This window comes from Scyliorhinus torazame, chromosome 2 (genome assembly GCF_047496885.1).
Source record: "Scyliorhinus torazame isolate Kashiwa2021f chromosome 2, sScyTor2.1, whole genome shotgun sequence".
Taxonomy (NCBI): Eukaryota; Metazoa; Chordata; class Chondrichthyes; order Carcharhiniformes; family Scyliorhinidae; genus Scyliorhinus; species Scyliorhinus torazame.
The window spans coordinates 95,093,349-95,111,023 of NC_092708.1; the positions used below are offsets into that span (position 1 = coordinate 95,093,349).

Below are 17,675 nucleotides of genomic sequence, written 5' to 3' on the forward strand. Positions count from 1 at the left end.
CCATAGTACGAAGTCTTACAACACCAGGTTAAAGTCCAACAGGTTTGTTTCGATGTCACTAGCTTTCGGAGTGCTGCTCCTTCCTCAGGTGAATGAAGAGGTCTGTTCCAGAAACACATATGTAGACAAATACAAAGATGCCAAACAATGCTAGGAATGCGACCATTAGCAGGTGATTAAATCTTTACAGATCCAGAGATGGGGTAACCCATCTGACCATGAGGGCCACGGAGGAGGAGCATCTGTGGAACCTTGAGTCAGTGCTACAGAGGTCATCTGAGTATGGCGTCTGCCTGCGCAGGTAGAAATGCGTCTTTCGCGGCAAGGAGGTCCGGTATTTGAGCTTGATTGTGAAGGGCTGCACCTGGTAGCGGATAAAGTACAGATGATAAAGATGGACCCCGCTCCACGGGACGCCACGGAGCTCCATTCATTTTTAGGCCTCATCAGATATTATGGGCGTTTCATTCCAGACCTGGCTAACATCCTGCCCAGGCATTCTAGTCGTAAACGTCGTTCGCCAGCATGGTACACACTGGCTAATCCTACTGCTCCACTCGACGGTGACCTGCCAGAGTCAAAACGTCTTTGCCATCTGACTGCTGCAAGTACTGCACCAGTTTCTTCTCTTCAACTTTTTGCAACTTTGTCGTCTTCTCCTAATCATTGTCCTTCGAGGGGGTCTTCAAATGTTTTTAGAGAGGAATGTAAGAACCTGCACGGGACATAAGGTGTTGGGTGATTGTTTTCCCCGTGCACCTTGAGGAGTATGAGTGCCCCACTAGGGGCGGGTTAACTTACCATACTGTATAAAAGATCAACCGATCGGAGAGTACCGAGTGCTAATTGCTACAAAATAAATGTTCATTACTTTTTGCTTAATTCGACTCCTCGTGCCTTATTAAACAGATATCCTTCACCAGTCTCAGCTGGGTTTGTGGTGGAACCCTCAGTTATCAAGGATTGAAGGTTGAGGGCTGGGCATCATGAACAGTAGGCTAGTGCCTAGCAGCAGCGGCCACTCAACAGCACTGGAGGATCCAAGTGTCGTCATGCCTCACTCGGACATCCATAAGCCGTAGCACATGAACGACCCAACTGCAGCTGATGTGAAGGAGGGACCAGCTGGATGGGAGGCTGTTGACAACTGTGAAGTTGTACAGACAATGCCATGGCTGTTGAGGCATTGATGTGTTATGGCCAGCAGCTAATTGAGGTGACGCATGCCGACAGAGATGGAATGGGGCTGTCAGCCTTCAGGATCATGAGGACAAAGGGTGTTGGGAGAGTTTGATGGTCCTGGGATGGATAACCTTATTGACTGTCTCTCTCCTTCTCCCATTCCTCCCAGAGTAATGATGAATTTTGGAATAGAGGCAGTAGAGCTGGCAATTATCCTTATCATAGGTTTAAGGTGAGAGGGGCAAGGTTTAGAGTAGATGTACGAGGTAAGTTTTTTACGCAGAGGGTAGTGGGTGCCTGGAACTCGCTACCGGAGGAGGTAGTGGAAGCAGGGACGATAGGGACATTTAAGGGGCATCTTGACAAATATATGAATAGGATGGGAATAGAAGGATATGCACCCAGGAAGTGTAGAAGATTGTAGTTTAGTCGGGCAGCATGGTCGGCACGGGCTTGGAGGGTCGAAGGGCCTGTTCCTGTGCTGTACATTTCTTTGTTCTTTGTTGTTCTTTGTTCAATGCAGTGATAGAGGACAGACGTCACCGACTGTGGCAAGGCCAACCCAGGCTGGAGCCTACACCAGGACAATAGGGCTGCTGGTCAAGCTTAAGACCCAACCACCCATCAGGCCGAGGGTGGTGCAGATGACAGTGGAGAAGGAGACCTCAGGTGTGCAGGACTCACATGTCCTACAATGAGTTGGTGGACACCATTTCTGCTGAAGATTCCGTCTCACAAAAGATACGGCACCTGTATCATGTACTGTCGGAACTGGCACCACTTGGAGCAGGACACCCCCTCCCAGGGACCGTGAAGGTCAAGGCAGCCCTGATATTTTTTGCCACAGGGTCATTCCAGGGCGAGCGGGAACTTGTGTGGCATTTCACAATCATCAGCCCATAACTGCACCCAGGAGGTCACAGATACTCTACATTCACTTTGACCTAGACTATTGCTGGTCATCTTCCAAGATTCTATAGACTCTGGAGCAGTTCTTTCAGACTGAGTGGTAGCTAATGCAACCCCACTATTTAAATGGAAGGTAGAGAGAAAACAGGGAATTATAGATGAGTCAACCTGATGTCGGGAAAGGGAAAAGTTCTAGAATCTATTACGAAAGATAGCAGAGCACTTGGAAAGCAGTGGCAGAATCAGACAGAGTCAGCATGGATTTCCGAAAGGGAAATCATGCTTGACAAACCTATTGGGATTCTTTGAGGATATAACAGTGGAGTTGATGAGGGGGAGCCAGTGGATGTGGCTTATTTGGACTTTCAGAAGGCTTTCAACAAAGTCCCACATAAGAAATTAGCTCGTAAAATTAAAGCACATGGGACTGGGGGTGGTGTATTGAGATGGATAGAAAACTGGTTGGCAGACAGAAAACAAAGAATAAGAATTAAAGGGTCTTTTTCCGAATGGTACTGGGATACCGCAGGGATTGATGCTGGGACCCCAGATATCCACAATGTTTAATTAAATGATTTAGATGAGGGAACCAAATGTAATATCTCCAAATTTGCAATTGACTCAAAATTGGATGGGAGGGTGAGCTGTGAGAAGGATGCAGAGATGCTTGAGTGTGATTCGGATAAGTTGAGTGAGTGGGCAAATGCATGGCAGATGCAATATAATGTGGGTTATTGTGAGGTTATCCACTTTGGTAGCAAAAACAGGTTATTACATTAATGGCTATAAATTGAGAGAGGAATGTACAACGAGAAGTGGGTGTCCTCACACACCAGTTACTGAAGGTAAGCATGCAGGTACAGCAGACGGTGAAGAAGGCAAACGGTATACTCGCCTTCATTACGAGAGGATTCCAGCACAGGAGTAGGGGTGTCTTACTGCAATTATGCAGTGCCTTGGTAAGGCCACACCTGGAATATTGTGCGCAGGTTTGGTCTCCTCATCAGAGGAAGGATGTTCTTGCTATTAAGTGAGTGCAGAGAAGGTTTACCACACTGATCTCTGGGACGGCGAGATTGACTGAGAGATTGAGTCGGTTAGGATTATATTCGCTGGAGCTCAGAAGAATGAGGGGGCATCTCATAGAAACCTATAAAATTCTAATAGGACTAGACAGGGTAGGTTCAGAAAATATGTTCCCTATGGTGGGGTAGTGCAGAACCAGGGGTCACTTCACAGTCTGAGGGTTTGCTACCATAGTGGATGGACGATTTAGAACTGCGATGAGGAGAAATTTCTTCACCCAGAGAGTGGTGAACCTGTGGAATGCCACAGAAAGTAGTCAAGTCCAAATCATTGTATGTTTTCAAGAAAGAACATAGAACAAAGAACATACAGTGCTGCATAAGGAGGCCATTCGGCCCATCGAGTCTGCACCGACCCACTGAAGCCCTCACTTCAACCCTATCCCCTTAACCCAATAACTCCCCCTACCCTTTTTGGACACTAAGGGCAATTTAGCATTGCCAATCCATTTAGAACTGAGATGAGGAGAAATTTATTCACCCAAAGAGTGGTGAACCTGTGGAATGCCACAGAAAAGAGTCAAGTCCAAATCATTATATGTTTTCAAGAAAGAACATAGAACATACAGTGCAGAAGGAGGCTCTTCGGCCCATCGAGTCTGCACGACCCACTTGAGCCCTCACTTCAACCCTATCCCCTTAACCCAATAACTCCTCCTAGTCTTTTTGGATAATAAGGGCAATTTTGCATGGCCAATCCACCTAACCTGCACGTCTTTGGACTGTAGGAGGAAACCGGAACACCCGGAGGAAACCCACACAGACACGGAGAGAACGTGCAGACTCCGCACAGTGACCCAGCAGGGAATTGAACCTGGGACCTGGCTCTGTGAAGCCTCAATGCTAACCACTATGCTACCATACTGCCCAAAGATATAACTTTGGGGGAAAAGGGATCAAAGGATATGGGAGAAGGGGGGAACATTCTATTAAGTTGGATGAACAGCCATGATCATAATGAGTAGCGGAGCAGGCTCGGAGGGCCCAATGGCCTATGGCTCTTATTTTCTATGTTTGACCAGGCCAACCAAGTTGTCTGCACTGCAGGATTGCCGCCATCAACGGGATACCTCAGGTCCTGGGGGCCATCAACGGCACACAAGTCACTCAACAGGCTCCGTGGCATAAGGGAGTGTCCTTCATCAGCCGGAAGGGGCTCCACTCCCTGAATGTCCAAATCATGTGCGACCACTGCCTCAAAATCATGCACTTGTGAGCACACTATCTTCAAGGACCACCCGAGGCGTGTATAAGTTTACTAGGTTCTACCGCCTGGACTGCTCTGGCAGTCCATCCCCCAGAGGATGTCCTGCATCGTTGTGGTCTGCTGTGTCCTCCTCAACCTGCCATAGCAGTGGGGTGACATTCTGGAGGAGCAGAAGGAACATGTGGCTTCCTCTGAGGAGGAGGTAGACCAGGTGAGAGTGGAGAACAAGCCCGAGGAGGACCCAGAGGATGGAGGACAAGCGGCTGGGATCGACAGGCCAGGAAGACCAAGGAGGCACTCATAGCCTCCCCCCACCAGTGCTCTTACCCATTCCCGAAAATTGTGCTCCTCCTTCCTTCTCTCCGAGTGTCTTATTGACATCGTACCAGGGCAATGGGCCTCAGCTGGCTGTCTCAGTGAGTACTTGTCAAGGGTCAAGGCAGGAGGGCGTTGACAACTCGTTGTGAGGAAAGCTGTGATGCTCCTTTGGTCTGCCTTCTGATTGCACCCAGACACCGGGTTCATGGCTGAGTGAAGATCGGGGAGACATTAATTTGGCCCAATGCTGTGAGGGAGCCTGGCAAGAGGGGCGAAGCCTAGGGAGTTCAGTGAGTGGTGAGGCTGAGCCATTGTGTGTCTCAATGGCTCTTACTGTTGGGATTCTTTGAAGGGCCTGTTGGAGAATCTGAGTACAGATGGGGAGATAAACTCTCTGTGGGAAAGGGGTCAAAGGCGGAGGAGTTGCAGCTTTGAGGTGCAATATTCTTTAATGGTGATTATTTACAGTTACAATTATCCACTTCTTAACTATTGTATCTGTCGGTGTGTTTCTGTGAGAAGCTTTTACTGAAGCTGATCTTAAGACGTTTGCCTCCAAAGGCAGCCTCATGGCATGATCATATGGCTACAGAAAGCCTGAGCTCTCAATCAGTCAGGTTGCATTTCAAAACCCAAACACAAGGTGGTGGTGGAGGAGGGATTCCGTGGTACTGGAGGAGGGATTCTGTGGTGGTGGAGGAGGGATTCCGTGGTGCTCGAGGGGGATTCCAGGGTGGTGGTGTGGCGGGGGGGGGGGGGGTTCCATGCTGGTTGCAGAGGGGGGAGTCTCTGATGACGGAGGGGGGATTTCCATGGTGGTGGGGGTGAATTCCGTGGTGGTAGTGGAGGTGGGATTCCATGGTGCTGGGGGGGGGAATTCCTTGGGGGGGGCTCGGAGTTGATTCCGTGGTGGTGGGGAGAGGGCTTCTGTTTTCATGGAGTCCGTATATTTTTCTGCTTTTATTTTTTATATTGGGATGACCTTCAAAATGGTACCCCGATCTATATGAGCCTGCCCTGCCAGCATGATGTTGTGGGACCCACCCCTTGATTTTTTTTTTTGCCTAAGTATCAACAAATATGATGGGATTGACTGGCCATTGCTGTTCTAGACCATTATTTGCTGATATTATGGTCCATTTTATTTTCCCAAGTTTCATTCTCAGTCCTCTAAAATCAACTTTTCTCTGATCTAATACCTTGGTATTTGACGTGTGTGAGCATGAAGGGAAGGGGATGTGGTGAAGTGCTTTCAGGAAATATACTGATAGAGATATACTGGCTATGATTTTCCAAAATTCCTTAGATTCGGGGATGGTTCCAATAAATTATAAGTTGGCAAATGTTACATAATTTTTCAAGAAAGGAGGGAGAAAGAAAACAATGAACCACAGACCAGTGAGCCTAACATCAGTTGTTGGGAAAGGTGTAACTAGTAGGATAGATAAAGAAGAACCAGTAGATGTAGTACACCTGAATTTTCAAAAGTCATTTGGTAAGGTGCATCACAAAAGGTTAATATACAGGATAACGGCTCATGGAGTTGAGGGTAGATTTTAGCATGGATAAAAGATTGGTTAATGCATAGAAAGCAGAAAGTGGGCATAAACGTGATTTTTTTTTCCCAAGTTGGCGGACAGTGAATAGTGGAGTCCAAAAGGATCAGTGCTGGGGCGTCAGCTATTTACAATCTACATTCATACATCGGATGAAGAAATAGAGGAATGTATCAGGATTTTCTGGTAATATCAAGCTAGGTGGGAAGGATACAGAGAAGCTGCAAAGAGATATGGACAGGTTAAATGAGTGGGCAACAAGATCACAGATGGAGTATAAGGTAAGGAAATATGAAATTATTCACTTTGGACATCAGAATAGAAGCAGAATATTTTTAAAGGTGTAAAATTAGTAAGTGTTGATGTTCAAAGAGACTTGGGTGTGCTTGTACCAGGAATGCAAAAAGTTAGCATGCAGGTGCAGCACGTAATTAGACATGTTGGCTTTTATTGGAAGGAGATTGGCGAACAGGAATAAAGAAGTCCTGCTACAGTTGTACAGGGTTTTGGTGAGAGCACATCTGGTGTGGTGCATGCAGTTTGGTCTCCTCATTTAAGAAAGGATATACATTATTTTAACAATAAGACAGAACAATCATTATATGATAAGTGCTAGGAGCTTGTTTCTGCATGTGATCAAAATGGGGAGCATTGGTCTGCTAGTTCTATCAAAGTTCACATTTTAAAACTAATAAACAGTTGAGAGGTTATATTTATACTTTTCCTCAGAATACTTGGGAAACCTCGAATCTCTGTTGAAAAAGAAGAAGATTATCCTCTTCTAGGTGAGTTGACATTAAACACATTGCATAACCATAGATGTGCCAATACACATTTGTACATTCACTTTTAAGATATTACTGAGTACTTGATGGAGAAAGAAAGTGTAATACTTTTCACATTTACGTTCAAACGGCAAACCTTTCTTTCAAAGTCTTGTAGTTTTACATTATGCCAATCTGTTTCTTCTGTTGTTATTTCAGATCTGCAACCAATTTGAAACAATAAACAAAATAATGCTTTGTAGCATTTCTCAGGATAAAGTATATATTGCATCCTTGTGATTTAGTCATGTTTGTTTCAGACAGGGTCAAGAGAGAACTAAAACCCTTTTCCTTACTCCGTGATCAGTGTTGTTTTGGAAAATTTGTGTATATCTCTTAGTCCCCTTCACTATGCAGTCAATTTGAATACCAGCAGAAAGGTTTTGTGGGTTTAAATAAAGCCAATTATTTTTCATGTGTTCACCCAAAAGCTGAAATAGGGCATGTCAAAGACATTCTTTAGGATTATGGCTAATGCAATCAGGCCATTTCACACTGTATATCACACAAGCTCATGAACAGGCCTAAGGCCATCACTTTTGGCCCTGAAAAGTGCCCAGTCTACCTCGAATTACCCTGTAAGGGTGAAGTATCACAAAAATTTGAGCAATGAGTGAAGCTCACTGTTTCACGTTGCTGCTATGCAGTAGCAGCACGAGTGGTATTCACTACCAATAGGATGCTGCCATCAAGCCAAAATGACGTTCTGCCTATCACACAAAGAGGTAAAGTGGAATATGAATTTCATTGCCAGTGTGATGCTAAGTATATAGGCTGTACGTCCCAAAGGCTGGCGGATGAAATCAAACAGCATGTCCCAGCCTCTGTTCACAACAGGCAAGGTACAGAGCATTCCCAACAAGCCTTTGCTTGCAAAACTCAAAATATAGCACTGGGAAAACAGCAATTGCTGAAATCTTCAACTGCACTTCTAAAATTTCAGCATTCCTGTTTCAATGTAAAACAAGCCTGCCAGCCTTCTAGAAAGGTGCAGTAATCATTTTCTCGATGTCACGCTATTACAAACTATATAATCCCATTACTTCCTTTTAGCGATGGAATAAACAAGAAACTAGTGGTTACTGTAATATTAACCAGGTGATTTAACAAGTTAAATTGGCTAAACCCTGAAAGCAAGCATGGGCGTCGCCATATGTGATTGACACATAACCATTTAATGTGTTAAATTGGTGCTGCCTGCTGTTTTCAATGATTCCTGCATACTGCCAGTGCCACCAGCACTGTTTATGGCTGTACAAATCAACACCGAGATCTGGGGCAGGATTCTCTAAAAATGGGGCTATGTCCCCACGCTAGCGGGAAAACCTACGCCAACAACTCCGGCGTCAATGGCCCCCGAAAGTGAGGAATTCTCACCTTTCAAGGGGGCTAGGCTGCCACCGGAGTCGTCCTCGCAGGCGCCAAAGGGCCGGCTTATTTCCGCGCATGCACGGGGGTTCCCTTTGATGTGTTGGATACTCTGGATCTGTGGAGACTGCGTTTACCTTAGCAGTAACATAGACAGGCTACCAACACTTGTAATAGTACAACTCTATTTTATTTAACTAAGAGCTGTTAAACATACTTGCACTGTGGGTCGACACTATGTTAGATTGACTGAAGACCTATGCCTAACCTGACCAGCCTATACTGCTAGCACATGGCGGATGTTTGTGCCTCTGACTGCGGGCTCTGTCTGTCTCAGAGGCTGCATCCCGAATAAGCGGTAAAACTAGTGCCCTCTGTCTTTATAGTGACCGTGCCCTAACTGGTGATTGGCTGCTGTGTTGTGTGTGTTGATTGGTCTTGCAGTGTGTCAGTCAGTGTTTGTCTCTGCACCATCATATACTGATGTGTATATTCTGACACCCTTCTCCATGCCGGCCCCGGGCAATATGGCGGATCCCTACAAGCGCTCAGCGCGGATGAACGAAGGCCCCCCACGGAACAAGCCCGCCTGCAGATCGGTAGGCCCTGATCATGGGCCAGGCCATCGTGGGGGTCCCCCCCCCCCAGGGTCGGATCCCCACCTGCCTCCCCCCCCTCCCCCAGGACCACCCCCGCACACTTACCTGCCAGGTCCCACCGTGTGTGAGGTGAGTATTTCACGCCGGTGGGACCGGCCAAAGCTTTACGGCCACAGGGGGGGGGCGCTGTCAACGGCCCATGACCGGCGTGGCGGAAATCCTGTCGGCCCCCATAAAACAGCGCCGGAGAATAGGGCAGCCGGCGGCGGGATTTGTTCCTCCCCCACGGGATTCTCTGACCCGGCGCAGGTGTATTTTTGCTGTAAGAAGTTACTGAATTTCTTTCAAAGAAGAATTTGTGCAGAGAAATGTCAAGAAGTGCCTGGACATGCGAGTGGCGATGACCAGTGTTTTCTGACAGTGGTGGAGGTCTTGGTCCAAGAGATGTAAACAATGAGATATGTTCTGTATCCACAGCATGGCAGGCGGCCCTCCAGACATATGATCGGGAGGTAGTAGAAAGAAGTATCACTGGAGAGCAATGACAGGAGTGTTGCTCCAAGAACATGGATATAATTCAGGAAGAAGTTGTCAATCTGACTCGGGTTGTCAAGTTAATGAGTTTCGCTCCAAATGGCATCATCTACCATCTATACCTCAAGCCTCATTTACAGCTGAATTCCTGACATCCCCTTCACCACCTACCCAACAATCTACCTCAATCAATGCTCAATCCTTGAATTAATATGCCTTACCTCACTATCATGTACTTAGCACTGTTGCAAGCCTCACGTCCACAACCCACAACATCAATTGCACTGGCAGCTTTTCACCCATCACAGCCACATCATCCAAACAGACTACAGGGCACTCACTGACACGCTTTCCCCTTTACTACAGGAGAAGTTGGTGCATAACAGGACACAATAAGAAAAGACTGAATGAGAACAAGTTCACCTCCATTAAGAAGAAGGTGCATTGCTGAGGCCATGGACACTGACAGGACTGGTGGGATCGATGATGAAGGTATCTGTATACCTAATCCTCATCCTCTCCCATCCCACAATCTCTTCAACTCACAAGTTGCAAATGGTGTAAGCATGCATTTCTTACTTTCTCATCTTCCTTCACCACAACCCAACCTTTGTCCCTTTATCATTTCAGATACCCAAAAACAGGAACCTTCTCAGACGGCGGAGGACATTGAAGAAGATTCGAAAGAGAAAGAGACATTGTCAGTCAAGCTTGCTTGCACTTGCAGCCACCAATTTGGAAACTAATACTGGCTGTATTTTATCTGGTTGGCGAGATGCAGCATCTGCACAAGTGAGGTGGTGGACTTAAGTTTTAAGAAGCCTGGGCAGGGGGAAAGGATAGCACGGGTCCCAGCTAACCAAAGGTCTATGTCACACACTATCTAGTTTAGCTGCAGGTGATTCGATGAGGACTTTGATGGGGCTCGCTACAGGAGAAAGACAATACTTTGAGAACTGGAAAGCCTGTCAGAAAGCTGCTTACAACATCAAAGGGCATGGGGAAGTCTAGCACTGATAGGACATAGGACCTTGCTCAGACCTTGGAGTACAGCCTTTTCCAACATAGAACAGGTCACGTCATCAGCATCACCATCATATAGCACCTGATGCCTGATACCTTAGCTTCGATTGAAACACAAACAGCTACCATCAAATGTCCAAGTGCTGCAGTGGAAAATCAGACTGCTGTCTTGCAAGCTTGGGCTGCTGTCATCGTGACTGTGGTCACTGCTGTTCAAAGGAGCTTCTAGAATGTCACAGCATCCAGTACCTGTCAACCAGCTAGCTCAGACAGGTATAACCCAGGCCAAGATGGCAGAGGGATTATTGGGAGATGATGGCAGAGAGGCAGTGTCTCTGGGCCAGTCACTCAGAGGCCCAGGCTAATTGCATCAGAGTTGGTGGAATTTAAATTCAGTTCATAAAATCTGGAATGAAAAGCTAGTTTCAGTATTGATGACTAGTAAACCATTGTCGCAAAAACCACCTGGTTCACTAATAATGTCCTTTAGGGAAGGAAATTTGCCATCCCTTAAATTATTATTTTTAAGTTGATTTAAATAACTTTTAAAATTTCAATTAAATAGCTATTTTTAATTTGTTGTCAGATCAAGAGGGATAAATACTCAGTTTAAAAAAAAATAAATCTAATTAAATAGTATACGGGGATTGGATTTAATCTGACACAAAAACATCTTTCTAAAGTTTAATTCCAAAGGTTTAATTTAAAGGAATAATTCATGGCAGGACAGCTCCAAGGCGTGGTCTGCTCCTCTTGCTCCATGTGGCAGGCTGGGGACAGTTCCAGTCCCCAGGGTCAGCATGTGTGCAGGAAGTGTCTCCAGTTACAGCTCCTGGAAGCTCGAGGTTCAGAGCTGGAGCGGCTGCTGGAGACACTGTGGAGCATCCACGAGTCGGAGAGTATCGTGGATAGCACGTATAGAGAGGTGGTTAAACTGCAGGCTAAGACTCTGCAGGCAGGAGGAGAATGGGTGACCACCAGACAGAGCAAGAGAGCGAGGCAGATAATGCAGAGATCTCCTGTGGCCATTCCCCTGCAGAACAGATATACCGTTTTGGATACTGTCGAGGGGAATGGCCTCTCAGGGGAAAACAGCAACAGCCAAACCCGTGGCACCATGGTTGGTTCTGCTGCAGAGGGGAGGAGTAATAAGTGTGACAGTGCAATAGTTATAGAGGATTCAATTGTAAGGGGAATAGACAGGCATTTCTGTGGCCGTAAACGAGACTCCAGGATGGTATGTTGCCCCCCTGGTGCTAGGGTCAAGGATGTCTCGGAGAGGTTACAGGACTTCTGGAGGGGAGGGTGAACAGCCAGTGGTCGTGGTACACATCGGTACAAACGATATAGGTAAAAAGAGGGATGACGTCCTAAAGGCAGAAAACAGGGAGCTAGGAAGGAGGTTAAGAAATCGGACCTCAAAGGTAGTGATCTCAGGATTACTACCGATGCCGCGTGCTAGTCAGAGTAGAAATGACACGATATATAGGATGAATACATGGCTGAAGAGATGGTGTCGGGGGAGGGTTTCAGATTCCTGGGGCACTGGGACCGGTTCTGGGGGAGGTGGGGTCAGTACAAACTGGACGGGTTAGACCTGGGCAGGACTGGAACTGATGTCCTGGGGGGCTATTTGCTAGAGCGGTTGGTGAGGGTTTAAATTAAAATGCCAGGGGAATGGGAACCTTCGCAAGGAGTCAGAGAAAGAGGGAGCAAGGACAAAAGGAAAAGGTAGAAAAGTGAATAAGAAAAGTGATAGGTGGAGAAACCAAGGACAAAATTCAAACAGGGGCAGAAGAGAAAAATATTGGGAGCAAGACAAGCATTGTGAAAAAGACAAACTTAAAGACTCTGTGCTTTAATGCACGGAGCATTTGCAATAAAGTGGATGAACTAATCGCGCAGATAGATATAAATTGGTATGATATAATTGGGATTACGGAGTTACGGAGACATGGCTGCAGGGTGAACAGGGATGGGAACTGAATGTCCCAGGGTTCTCAGTATTTAGGAAGGACAGGTATAAAAGAAAAGGTGGTGGCGTGGCACTGCTGGTTAAAGAGGAAATTAGCACAATAGAAAGAATGGATATTAGCTCTGACAATGTGGAATCTATATGGGTAGAGTTGAGAAATACCAAGGGACAAAAGACATTAGTGGGTGTCATATATAGACCCCCAAACTGCACTGGTGAGGTTGGGAATGGCATTGAACAAGAAATTAGTGATGCATACAATAAGGGAATATCGATGATCATGGGTGATTTTAATCTTCACATAGATTGGGCAAATCAAATTAGCCACAATGCCGTAGAGGAGGAATTCCTGGAGTGTATACGAGATGGTTGTCTTGACCAATATGTGGATGAACCAACTAGAGAGCAGGCCATCTTAGACTGGGTACTGTGTAATGAGAAGGGAATTATTGGCAATCTGGCTAAACGAGACCCCTTGGGGATGAGTGACCATAACATGATAGAATTTTTTATCAAGATGGAGAGTGAAGTAGTTGACTCGGAGACTAGGGTGCTGAATCTTAATAAAGGGAACTATGAGGATATGAGACTTGAGTTGGCCTTGATAGATTGGGGAGAGTTACTTAAAGGGATGACAGTGGATAGACAATGGCAAACATTCAAGGAACGCATGGAGGAACTACAGCAACTGTTCATTCCTGTCTGGCACAAAAGTAAAGGGGGTAAGAGGGCCAATTCATGGCTTACAAAGGAAATTAGAAATAGTATCCGATCCAAGGCAGAAGCATACAGATTGGCCAAGAAAAATAATAGGTCTGAGGATGGGAGCAGTTTAGAATTCAGCAAAGAAGGATGAAGGGATTGATGAAGAAGGGGAATCTGCAGTACGAAACGAAGCTTGCAGGGAACATAAAGACCAACACTAAGAGTTTCTACACACATGTGAAGAGAAAAAGATTGGTAAAGAGAAATGTAGGCCCACTGCAGACAGAAACAGGGGAATGCATAATAAGGGACAAAGAAATGGCTGAGCAATTAAATACATACTTTGGTTCTGTCTTCACAAATGAGGACACAAATCAGATCCCAGAAATGTTGGAGAATGAAAGGTTTAGTGAGAGAGAAGATCTGAGGGAGATCAACATTAGTAGAGAAATGGTGCTGGGACAACTGATGGGATTGAAGGCGGATAAATCCCCAGGACCTGAGAATCTGCATCCCTGAGTGCTTAAGGAGGTGGCTCTGGAAATAGTGGATGCATTGGTGGTCATCTTCTGGGATTCTATAAACTCTGGAACTGTCCCTGCAGATTGGAAGGTAGCTCATGTCACTCCGATATTCAAAAAGGGAGGTAGAGGGAAAGCAGAGAATTATAGACCAATAAGCCTAACACGGTAGTGGGGAAAATGCTGGAATCCATTATTGTCATGTGAGAGTACCTTTAAGAAATGGGTGTTTAAGAAATGTACCTTTAAGAAATGGGTATTATCAGTGATGTCAGAGTGTGGGTGGAGCAGGGCTGCTGTCAGCTTTTTACTTTCGTTTTTGAGCAGGCTGCAGGGTGTGTTTTAGTTTCGTTTCAAGGAATAAAAGAAGGAGAATCACTTGACTTAGAGCTGCTCAGAATCTCCCTCAAGGCCATGTGCTGTGTCGTCTGTTGCAGATCAGCTGCCTCCCAGCATTTCCTGCTACAGCCACTATGGATACCTTGTGGGAGGATTACGAAAGGCAAACGTACACTAAATTCAGATACTAAGGACAAACATTTTCCAGCTGTTCCTGTTGGCAGGATCTTCTGGTCCCACCGACGGCAATCCCCCACCTTGCATTCTCCAGCAACAGAGGGTGTGACACATGCAACACTTCTCCGTCCGAGCACTAAAGTGATGATGGTGATGGTAGCACAATACCTCTGAAATGAAGGTGATCATAGCCAGCCTCAGCATCAACGGCAGCAGAGAAGCACAACTCAGGTTCCAGAACTTCACAGTCCTCTGGGATGGGAAGTATGCAGTGTGCTTCCTGCAGGAAACCCACACCATTCCGGCAGACCAAGCCACATGACTCCTGGAGTGGCTACATGAGTTACCTTGCCTCCATTTCTGCAGGGGTGGCTATCTTGGTGGACCTGCATTTTGAGCCAGAGATCTTGGAGATCAAGGAGCCTGAGCCAGGCCAATTGCGCACCTAACAGTCCCTGAGGGTGGAGTGGTGCTTCACTTTGTGAATGTCTGCGTTTCCCTGTCTGGCCAGTTTCAAAAGACTTTGAATAAGTGTCCACCTCCTCGGCTCCTCGACACGGGCGAGCGCATTGTCCTTTCAGCTGCACCTCAAGGCTAGGGTCCAACTCGATACCCAGCTCCGCACACTAGCGGTGGTAAAGTTGAGGAACCTAGCCCCTCAAATTGTTGGATGTCTGGCGACACCTCCATCCTGACTCCAGCATGTTCACTTTTGTGAGGCCTGGAGTTGAAGCACCCAGAATTGGCCGCATTTACAATTCAAAGGCGTAAATGCCCTGCAATCCATCGGTTTCTGTGCAGCAGGTGCCGTGCTCGGACCACTGTCGGGTGTGGGTGGAACTCGTTCCGTTTTGTACTCAGACCCAGTCCACGTACTTGCACTTCAACAGCCTGCTGCTGGAGGATGAGAGATTCCTGGGCTAATTTTGTTGCTTCGGGCTGGCTGGAGAACAAATTGGAAAGGATACCACTCCTTGAGGCTATGGTGGGATATGGGCAAGACTCACATCCGTATCTTCTGTCAGGAGTATGCAAGGGGGTCGTCAAAGAGACGGAAACCAAAGTTCGAGAAGTTGGAGATGGAGGTGCTCGATCTGGAGTCAAGTCTCGGTCAGCCCAAAGAGGATCCAGCCCTGTGACTGGTGAAGGGACCTGCAACTTGTTGGGATCTGCTTTGTGTATGTGACGTTGTGGATCCGGTTCCTTTAGGATCTGGACTGTGGCTCCCCCTCTTTTATTCGCTGGAAAAAAGACATGAGGTCCATCAGCAGCTCCTTACGCTGCTGACCAACAATGGATCCCTCGTCTTGGATCTGGATGCCATCAGGGCCCAAACCCCAAATTTATATGCGCCCCTTTTCTCTCCCGATCAGTCCAGTGAGAGTGCTTTTAGAGTTTTGTGGGAGGACCTGCCGCAGGGCGGCCTGGTGGGTGCCAGAAAGCTTGATATCCCTATCAGCCTGGGGGAGCTGACCAGCGGTGGCACAGTGGTTAGCACTGCTGCCTCACAGCACCAGTGACCCGGGTTCAATTCCGGCCTTGGGTTACTGTCTGTGTGAAGTTTGCGCTTTCTCATGAAACTGAACATGCTGAAGTCAGGATGGAGGTGTCGCATGACATCCACCAATTCGAGGGACCCAACCAGGTTCCTCAAAGATGTACAGGTTAGGTGAATTGGCTGTACTAAATTGCCCCTTCATGTCCAAAAAAATGTTAGATTAAGGAGTTAATAGGACAGGACGGCGGCGAAGTGCTCTTTCAGAGGGTTGATGAAGAATTGATGTGCTAAATGGCCTCCTTCTGCACTGTAGGGATTCTATGATTCTATCATTCTAAGATCCCAGGGCTGGACAGACTGACCATGGAGTTCTTCAGGGAGTTCTGGCATGTCCTGGGGAATGACTATGCAGGGGTCCTGGGAAGACTATTGCAACCTGGGAAATGCACCTTTCGTGGAGTTTGGTTGTTATTGTCCTGCTGCCTATGAAGGGGGTTCTCTGCCTCCTTAAAACCAGGTGCATAGTCTCCCTCCTCATTATGGACTGCGGAATCTTCACAAGGGCAATGTCTTCCCGCCTTGGCATCGTATTGGATCACATGATCGACCCTGAGCAGTCCTACACAGTCCCGAGCTGGATCATTTACGACAACATTCACCTGGTCTGGGACCTGATCCACCATTCCCAGAAGGCTGGCCTGTCGAGCACCTTCTTGTCTCTTGACCAGGAGAAGATTTTCGACACATAGATACATAGAAGATAGGAGCCAGGAGGAGGCCTTTTGGCCCTTTGAGCCTGCTCCGCCATTCATCACGATCACTGCTGATCATCCAACTCAATAGCCTAATCCTGCTTTCTCCCCATAGCCTTTGATCCCATTCTCCCCAAGTGCTATATCAAGCTGCCTCTTGAATATATTCAAAGTTTTAATATCAACTACTTCCTGTGGTAATGAGTTCCACAGGCTCACCACTCTTTGTGTGAAGAAATGTCTCCTTATCTCTGTCCAAAATGGTTTACCCTGAGTCCTCAGACTGTGACCCCTGGCTCTGGACACACCCATCATTGGTAACATCTTCCTTGCATCTGCACTGTCTAGTCCTGTTAGAATTTTATAAGTCTCTATGAGATCCCCCCTCATTCTTCTGAACTCCAGCAAGAACAATCCCAACCTAGTCAATCTCTGCTCATATGACAGTCCCCCCATCCCTGGAATCAGTCTGGACACAGTTGATCACGAATACTCATTCAGAACTCTGCAGGCATTGGGGTTTAGGATGCACTTTGTCACTTGGATCTGACATTTGTACGCCGCCACAGAGTTTCTCATTAAGGTTAATGTGTCCCTGACGGCGCCCCTTCACTTTGGGAGAGGAGTGCATCACGGTTGACCCTTGTCTAGCCAACTGTATTCTATTTGCATGGAGCTTTTTCTGTGCCTCTTGCGAAGGAGGTTATTGGGATTGGTTTTGCGCCAGTCAGGCATCTGGATGGCAGTATCCCTTTCGGCCTAAATTGATGTTATGTTCCTCAGTCCACGGATCTTGCTGACCTGTGGGGGACGTGTGAGTGCCAGGCTGTGTACTCTGCCGCGTCCTCTGCCAGGATCAACTGGGCAAGTGTTACCGACTCCTGGCTGGTCCGTGGCAGATGAACCTCCTCCGAGAGGAACTCAGGCCTTTCACCTTGAGCAGGACCAGCATCCTCTCCTTAGGAGTCCACCTTTGTACAACTGAAAAATCCTGGCCGGCGAATTGGCAGGAGCTGGAGGCCAATGTCACCGCTTGCCTGAGATGCTGGATAAGACTGCTTCAAGTGCTGTCTTACAGGGACCGAGTTCTGGTCATGAACCAT

The 17,675-nt window shown here is 47.0% G+C and overlaps 1 protein-coding gene across 1 annotated transcript in view; it reads left to right on the plus strand.

Moving 5' to 3' along the window:
• Positions 1 to 17,675, plus strand: part of LOC140389787 (adenylate cyclase type 10-like) — a 452,930-nt gene that overhangs the window by 128,396 nt on the left and 306,859 nt on the right. The window contains exon 12 of the mRNA XM_072474312.1: positions 6,987 to 7,042. Within this exon, the coding sequence (XP_072330413.1) occupies positions 6,987 to 7,042 (56 nt within the window). The remainder of the gene's footprint in view (positions 1 to 6,986; positions 7,043 to 17,675) is intronic.